This window comes from Fukomys damarensis, unplaced genomic scaffold (assembly GCF_012274545.1).
Source record: "Fukomys damarensis isolate Sample0158 unplaced genomic scaffold, DMR_v1.0_HiC HiC_scaffold_7, whole genome shotgun sequence".
NCBI classification, from domain to species: domain Eukaryota; kingdom Metazoa; phylum Chordata; class Mammalia; order Rodentia; family Bathyergidae; genus Fukomys; species Fukomys damarensis.
In genome coordinates, this window is record NW_022900919.1 from 42,497,500 (window position 1) to 42,506,058 (window position 8,559).

Genomic DNA, 8,559 nt, shown 5'->3' on the forward strand with positions numbered 1-8,559 from the left:
TTTTTTTTTTTTTTTGAGGGGGGTGAGTACTGGGAATCAAACTCAGGACCTTGCACTTGCAAGACAGGCAGCACCACTGAACTAAATTCCTGGCCCTGCCCTGGGTTTTTTATGTCCCTCTAATCTACCCCTACTTATGTTTAATACATTAAGAAATCGAATGGAAAAAATAGTCAACATGTAGGAAGTAAGTGAATAATGTAAGAAGCCCTTCTTTCCCCAGAAATAAAACTGTCAGCTTTTTTGCCACAAACAGAAAAAACACAAAACAAGAAGACACAGACATGGTGTATTAAAACACTCCTCCCCCATTTTATGTGTTTGTCTGTTTGTTGAGACAGGGTCTCTCTGTGTAGCTCAGGCTGACCTTGAACTCACTGTGGAGCCCAGGCTGTCCCCAAACTAGCAGCAATCCTTCTGCCTCAAGCTTCCAGAGTGCTGGGATTATAGGAATGTACCACCACACCTGGCTCTAAATAAAGCCTTCAGTAAAGGAAAATTTGGAAATTCAAGGAACCTGTTTTAATTGAGGAAATATCCCAAAATAATAAAATGTATTAACCAACAATTAGAAATATATACCTGAGTTTTCATTCAGTATTACAGCACTTTTGATCATGTTTTCTAGAGTGGATTGTAGTTAGAATAAGTGTTCATTTCATATCTGTAACTTGCTCTCTATTCTGGTGTGGCTTTCTTAAATTGAGTAAAATAGAAGGAATGAATATTAGTGAACGTTTAGCTATTGTTTATAAATTGTACTAATTTCTGTTACTTTAGTTGGCACATTAGCATTTTTGCATTTTGTAACTGCTGTACTAGCAACCCTTATAAGATAATGTACCTCCATTTCCATCTCTGTATAAATGAACAACTTAAGAAGGGAGACATAAAAATTTTAAAACTTAGAGGAACTTATTTTCTCGAGCTATGTACAGCCAGGCATGGTGACATATGCCTGTAATCCCAGCATTTGGGAGACTGAGGTAGGAGGATCATTCTGAGCTCCAGGCCACCCTGGGCTACAGAATGAGTTCAGGGTCAGCCTGAATTATAAAGCAAGACCTTATCTTACAAGGGGTGTGGGGGCTATATATAGAGATGAAATCCAAATAAAGTTGGAGACCCAAGTTTCCTGAATTTGTTGCTGCTGTACAATTTTGCCTGTCAAGTGGGCCAAGGTCTTTACTGTGAAATTTCTCGGCTGAATTTTTTTTTTATAGCAAAACATTTATTGGTGCATTTTAGGTATACATAATGATAACACTTGTCATAGGGAATTTGTACCTGTACATGGTACATCTGCCTCTTTTGTTCCCATTCTTCCCTCCCCACAAGCCCACTCCCCTCCCTATGTACAAAAGCTGTGTTTCCATTTTTTCCTTCTATTTCTTCCTGTCCCTTTTTTCCTTTCTCCCTCCTGCCTCCCTTGTTCCCATTCCCATTTGAACATTTTCTTCCTATTTCCCAATATCTAATATACATTTTAGTCCTCATTTTCTGGGCTGAATATTAAGGGGAGTCAAAACTCAAACACATTGTCTCTTTTTTTTTCTTTTGAGTTGTGAATTCATTAGCATCCTGAATTGACTAAATATGCAACAGCAACCTTACAGTATAGCCAATGTTTGCAAACAGAATCAAATACACATACAAAGGATAACTTTGGAAATAAGCACATTTAGAGGGAAAAAAAAATAGTTTTAGTAACATAAAATTTTCCTTTTTATTTTTATTTTTTTCTGACATCAAGGTAGCACAGTGCATCTCACCAAAGGGACCTCTTGCATGTTCAAGAACATACTTTTTTGGAGCTACTCATGTTCCTTACTTAGGTAAGTTCTTAGAAAGTCTCATCTCATTAATTGTCATATCATCTTGATGAATGGGCTTGTCCCATGAAATTATTATTAACATCAAATTTACTACTTTGCTCAGAAGCTCATGATAACAATTTGAAGGCTTCCAACTCTTGAAGAGTTGATGTGTCCAACACATTATTCACAGAATGTATTTCTGGAGAAAACCTATTAGTTCAGCCTGTGTTCAGGCTTAGAGATCTGTCCAAGTGTAAGGTTCTGTGCTTATTATCATAAGAAAAGCCAAGATAAGACTTTGTTTGAGATACCAGGAGGTGTTGACTACAGTAGGAGTTTGGTTGAGTTGGCCTGGGGCCTACCTGACAGTTTTCTTGTGAAGAAAGTGAGAAAAGCTGTGATAGGATACCTAGGAGTTAGAAACTTGCTGTGACATCATCCAAGAAGATAAGGCAAACAGGGCTTTCCTGCCTCCAGGTATACAGCTGCAGGCATCCAAAGAGATGTGGAAGAAATTTCTAGAATGAATGTGGATCTCAGTATTGGCAGAATGGGGTACATCAGAAGCAGGGTTTGCTCCTTGATGTTGTTAAATAACCCAGGTCACTCAGGAAGGAGCATGACTTGGATCAGATAATTAAGGAAATAAAGAGCATTACTGAGCCTATTTGCTGATACCTCAAAGTTTAGAAAATTAAAAATAAAAGGAAGGAATTTTCCAGAGGCTGATTCTACGCATCTTCTTTGTTGCTTAGTGGTGATGCTGACTGAGAAATGTCAGAGGTGAAGGTCCAGGAGGTTACTGGAAGGAATCAGGTTCCACTGTTACTTGTGCTTATACTGTAACTTCTTTAAAATGGTGTTCTTGGGCCATGGATTTAGCTCAGTGGTTCTGCTGCCTGCCTTGCAAGCTCAAGGACCTGAGTTCCATCCCTGGTACATACACACAAAAATGGTGTTCTTGACAATGCTTTTGAATTAAGCTCTTCTAGCCACTTTGTGAAGTGTTTGCATATCCTGTGCTCTTATCTCATTCTTAATACATGTTCTCTTTCATAGGTGATGATGACAGGCTGTCCAAGAATAACAAGTTGCCCAAGAAAACTGAACAAATGTAAGTCTTTGTATTTAATGATTCAGTCTCTGAGTTGAGCCTCTCAGTAGTGGCTGTCCTATTTCCTGTTGAGATCAGCAGTAATTAGGACTTCTGGTTATGAGACAAACTACTCTATAGTTACCCAGCAGGTCCCCAGCACCTGTCTCTCAGTTTCAAATATAGGCCATAGGACCTTGCCAGCTTGTTATTTGCTTCTCACTCTGGAACTCAAGAAACTTCCCATCTGTCCACCCCTGATTTATATGACAGAGCTCCCCTTCATGTTTTTCTACGTTGCTTTTGTTTTGTTTTGTTTTTCTTTTTGGTACCAGGGAATCGAACTTGGGTCCTTGCACTTGTGAGGCAGGTGGCAGCCCCACTGAACTAAATCCCCAGCCCCTACATAGTACATTTTTATTGAAGACTTCTTAAAATAAAATATTTTGAAATCTGCTGGGAAAATCTGTGAAACCCCATGTGGTCTGAGGAGTGTTTTCTCTGGTTGACACTTAAGTTTGTGGAACAGAGCTGCTGTCTGAATTAGCTGTGCAACCTTAGAAAGGGCCTACCTTAAGTAGACTGCTCCCTTTAACTACAGCAAGAAACCGAAGGCAGGAAATAAATTCGTTAATGCTGAAATAACTGAATTCCAAAAAGCATCATCGTCTAGAAATATAGACATAATAGGGCTGGGGATTTAGCTCAGCGGTTTGGTGGCCTGCCTTGCAAGTGCAAGGACCCGAGTTCAATCCCTGGTACCAAAAAAAAAAAAAAAAAGAAATATAGACATAATAGAGTTCTGCTATCATCTAATTAGATGCCCTAGCATAAACTGGTGGGATCTAGACTAGTGCTTCCAAAAGGCCAGCTGTGTCAGGCTACAAAGAATTATCTAAGGATCTCTTCAAAATATAGGTTCCTATGACCCAATCCTAAAGCTACTGAATCAGAATTTCTAAGCCCACAAAGTTGTACTGGAGAAAATGTAATGCAAGTAATACTATAATAATAGTACTATAGAAAATATTGGAGGTAGAGAAAAGAAAATAATAGTTCTTCCTCTCTGGTATTACCTATTAGTATCATGTACACAGAATATCTTTCCAGGCTTTAAAAGGTTATGCTAAAGCTTGGGGTGTTGGCACACGCCTGTAATCCCCCTAGCACTTGGGAGGCTGAGGCAGGAGGATCGCTGTGAGTTCAAGACCAGCCTAGACTACATAGTGAGTTCCAGCTCAGTCTCAACTACATATTTTATACTAAAAGTTTTTTTTTTTTTTAAGTTTTATGCTGTGTGTATAGTTTTGTTTTTGTTTTTGGAAGGTTTCCTTCGGTTTAGTAGCAACTCAACCATTTTTTCATATATGGGTGCGTGTTGTCTCGCTTGTGCCTGCTTGCGCTTCCATGCCAGCTGAGCTTAACCACTGCCCACAATCCTCTGTATGGATCTTCAGAAATACTGCTTAAACCAAATCCATTGGTGCCCTGCACCGGGAACTGATATGAAGTGGAACCTGGGCCCATGTCAGGAGATTTACCAAATCAGAGTCAGTGGAACTTGGGCTTTGTGGAGTCCTACTGACAGAAGCACCATCAAGCCCACTTTATGGGTCAGTACCCAAGTATTGCTGTGTACTGACTCTAATTTGAGGTTCTAAATAGAAGTCAGGAAGGGGTGATGCTGACCAGTGTTGAACTGAGTGCTATTTGAATCGAGCCACAGAGGGGATGTCTTTATATGATGTTATAAAACTTCCCTCTGGTGTTATGATGTGAAAGAATGATTGTTCTGGTTCTCCTGAAGTGGTGAAGCTTATTATCAGTATCCTACTCTGGTCTGGCCAACAAGCTTCAGGATGTGTTGATCTGTGCAGCAATCATTTTGTTACGTGAACTCTGTTCCTTTTTCTTCTTCATCACATTTCATATCTCTCACCTACAAAGTGAAGTTGTGGCAAAGGCACCAAGGAGAAACTAAAATTCCTGACAGTGTGATATGGCACAGCAGAGGGGTACCAGACAGAGAGTAGACCTGAGTTTGTCTGCCAGGAATTTCTGTTCTTCTCAACAACTTATTCCATCCCCCAGAGGCCTTGCTGCTTCTTCTATAAGCTGAGAGGATTACACCAGATCATTTCTGTTTCTGCCCACTTTCAAACTCATTTCACCTTCTAAAGTCTCAGAGGCTGGAAAATACACATTCTTTATGAGACTGTGTCATTTTCTCACTGGGCATCCCTTACCCTTCAGGGTCTTGTGGATAGCCTCTTCTCTCCCTAAGTGTCCTAACTGAGGAGTCTTTGTCTCCTTCTGCTAGAACAATGGTTCTCAACCAAAGACAAATCTTCTCCCTACCTTCTCTGGCCCTGAGCATAATTGACGAGGTCTGGAGACATTCAGATTGTCACAAGTGGAGGGTTGCTGCTGCTGTCTAGTGAGGACAAGTAAGGGATGCTTCTGAACAGGTTCTCTACAGTGCACAAGGAAAACACAGAGCCCACAGTGAAGAAAGATCCAGCCCCAGACACCAGGGTTGGGGAAACCTTCCCAAAGGGGACTTGGATTTTCTAGAGATCTTGGCAGTTCTAGCAAACAAGATCCTTTTTGAAGTGATTTGGAAAGTGAACCATGAGAGAGAAAGAACAATAATTTGGGAGAAGGTGAGAGATCCCTCAGAAGCATTCTTTGCTCTCTCTGTTTAATCCGATTTTCAGTGAATCCAGACCCTCCTCAGTCAATGATCTCTCTTATTCCCTGAGGTTCCAGTAACAGCCAGCCTTTGGCAGGTCTGGTGAGACACCGTGAAGGTATATAATGGTTGGTTAGTCCTTGAAAAAATGCAGATCTCTGTCAATAACACTAAGAGTATCGGTCCATGGATTGCTGCTCCTGCATGTAGAAGGGTCAGGAAGCCTGCTAGTTATATTCTCTTGGTCACAAATAAAGAGGATTGGTCTTTTGAACAGAATTCAGAGGAACTGACTTTTTAAAGATGATTAAACAGAGCAAAGTATAAATCAACCATGTGGCTTTTAAAAGATTTAGAGTTCTTTTTTCAATGAGTTTCTTTTTGTACTTTTCTCATTCTGTTAAAAAAAATCAGCCAGATGTGATGGTACACACCTATAATCCTAGCCGTCAGGAGGATGAGGTAGAAGGATCCCTGTGAGTTAGAGGCCAGCTTGGGCTACATAGTGAGTTCAAGACCAGCCTGAACTACATAGCAAGACCCTGTCTCAAAAAAAGTAAAAAAAAACAAAAAATCAGTTCCTTGAGGACTATAATTATGTGCTTGTGGCTTTTGACAAAACCTCATGATGCAGTAGTTAACCCATTATTTTTTGTTTTTAAAGTAGGCTCTTGTCCCAGATATATGCTGCTGTTATTGAGGCTGTTTTGGCTGGCATTGCATGTTATGCTAAAACTTCCAGTCTAACAAAGGTAATTTAAATACCATGTTTCTCTCTCTCTCTCTCTCTCTCTCTCTCTGTCCCTCCCTCTGTCTTTCATTATTTTAATGTAAAGCATCCTATCCATTAGTTTATTCTTTGGACCCCTTGCAGTACTCATTTTTGTATGTGCTCAGGCCTCCTTAGCACCAGGCAAAAGATCCCTATAAGAATGGTGATCTTCTGCTGCCAGTGACCATACTGCTGATGTTTTGAGAGGGGTAGCTAATCAGTACTTCCTTGTAGACGCCAGGTTTGTTTTATTAAAAAAGTTATACTACATTGTTTTGTTAATAGTTTAAGCAAAACGTTTTTAGAAGTTAAAGAAGAGGGGCCAGGGATTTAACTCAGCCGTACCGCTGTGCAAGCTCAAGGTCCTGAGTTTGATCCCCTGGTACTGCGGGGGCGGTGTTCCAAGAAGTCAAAGAAAGGGCTGGGGATTTAGCACAGTGGCACTACATCTGCCTCGCAAGCGCAAGGTCCTAAATTCAATCCCCAGTACTGGGACAAGGGGTGGGAGGGAGTTAAAGAATATAGATCATTCCACTGTGAATTTTAGTAAAGTTAGGTAAGTTTGTTTTCCTGTAATTTAGTATTTTACAAATCAGCTGTGGACTAGAAAGTCTGACTTGCCTTTCTTAGAGAAGGAGTGTGTTCTTGCTCTCTGACCATTTTCTTCCTTGCTGTTTTGCGGTTAACCTGCCCTGCTGAGTTGAATTCCTAAATCTGACCCAGTAAGGAGATGAGAAGAATCGGCTTGATGCCTCCCAATGCCAATAGGATCTTTCCTGAAGGAAGCCAGTTGACATTGGAAAGGTTGTGTATGATGTAGATAGCTGAGAGACTGTAGCCTTAGTCACCAGCTCCTAGCCATTTCCCCTCCTCACTGAACTTGAATCCTGGCACTGACGTGGTACTTCTCAGCCCTATAGCTGCTACCATAGTAGGCCTGTGCACAGCCATGCGTCCTCCTGCAATATCAACTCTCAATGCCTTTGATTTCTAACTGATCTTCTGTAATAGCTACTTGAATATTTTAGCATCTGGAAGAAATTGAGGGCAGAGCCACCTCCAGAGCCGGGGGAGAAGGGAGGAGAAAGCACTTTCTAGTTACATGCCATTGGCATCGCCCCAGCTGCTTACATCTCTGGGCAGGTCAGGTACCAGTGCCATCTGCCTGAGTGCAGGTTTTTCCTGTGAACTCAGCCTGAAGAAAGTAGTACATGTTTCCCTTAATATGATGTTTTCACTTTAATCTCTTGATGTATGTAGTCACATGGGGGAAGGCATTGTTAGATGAGCCATTCCTGTCACTGATGTGGGTACTGTTGGCTGCCTGCAAGCTAATTGTCTCTGTTTTGTTATTGATTTTTACAGGCAAAGGAATTAGCAGAGGAGTCCCTGGGATCTGGATTAGATTCCTTTGATTTGGTTCAGTTTAAGGCAGCACTACGGTAAGCAGTGGCTGTTCTTTATAAGGAGTGTTTTTTGTTTTTTTTTTAACTGTTTTTGTTCCTTATAATTTATGTTCCATCTGCTCTTTGAGAAATGTTCTGGTAGAATAATAGGACATATGAAAGCGAACTATCCATAATTAGGCCTTTGTTTGAGAAACCAAGGAGCCCAAGAGAGGAACTACAGGAGGAAGCGCACACATGTTGTGAGGCTAGAATATGAGGCAGGTTAACACTAGAACCGTGAGGAACTTGACAGGCCCGGTTCCAAGGTTAGCAGGGTGATGCAGGAAACCTGAGAGACAGGTTTCTTAAGGAAAGGCAGCCTGGACACAAGAAGGTGATCACTGCTTAGAAGAGATTATCCTTACTTGCCCTGGGCCTCGTCTACCTTTCAGGTGACAGATGCCCTGAGCCCCTAGGCTTCAGGGTCTAGATGGCTGGGAATCTGGCTTTCAGTCTTTTGTTCTGTCTCCCAGCATGTCCAAATGCATCTCTGTGTGGTCTTTGTCTATCGCTTCATTTTCATGACCCTGGCCCATTTAGACCCCATCCCACAGGACCATTTTTGTGCACTTTTGTGCAAAAGATAAGAAAGGCACCAGTACTATGGGGTTTACTTAAGAATATTTCTGGGGACTGGGGATTTGGCTCAGTGGTTCTGCTGCCTGCCTCACAAGCTCAAGGGCCTGAGTTTGATCCCTGGTACCAAAAAAAAAAAAAAAAAAAAAAAAAAAATTTTT

General features: G+C 41.2%; 1 protein-coding gene across 3 annotated transcripts in view; it reads left to right on the plus strand.

The window, feature by feature from the left end:
- The window catches only part of CUNH20orf194 (chromosome unknown C20orf194 homolog), a 107,465-nt gene that overhangs the window by 36,150 nt on the left and 62,756 nt on the right, over positions 1 to 8,559 (plus strand). For 2 of the 3 annotated variants that reach the window (XM_019205552.1, XM_019205551.2), the window contains 4 exons: positions 1,754 to 1,835; positions 2,877 to 2,931; positions 6,267 to 6,354; positions 7,740 to 7,816. In XM_019205552.1, coding sequence (XP_019061097.1) covers positions 1,754 to 1,835; positions 2,877 to 2,931; positions 6,267 to 6,354; positions 7,740 to 7,816 — 302 coding nt within the window. The remainder of the gene's footprint in view (positions 1 to 1,753; positions 1,836 to 2,876; positions 2,932 to 6,266; positions 6,355 to 7,739; positions 7,817 to 8,559) is intronic. The other variant, XM_019205550.2, reaches the window with a different exon arrangement.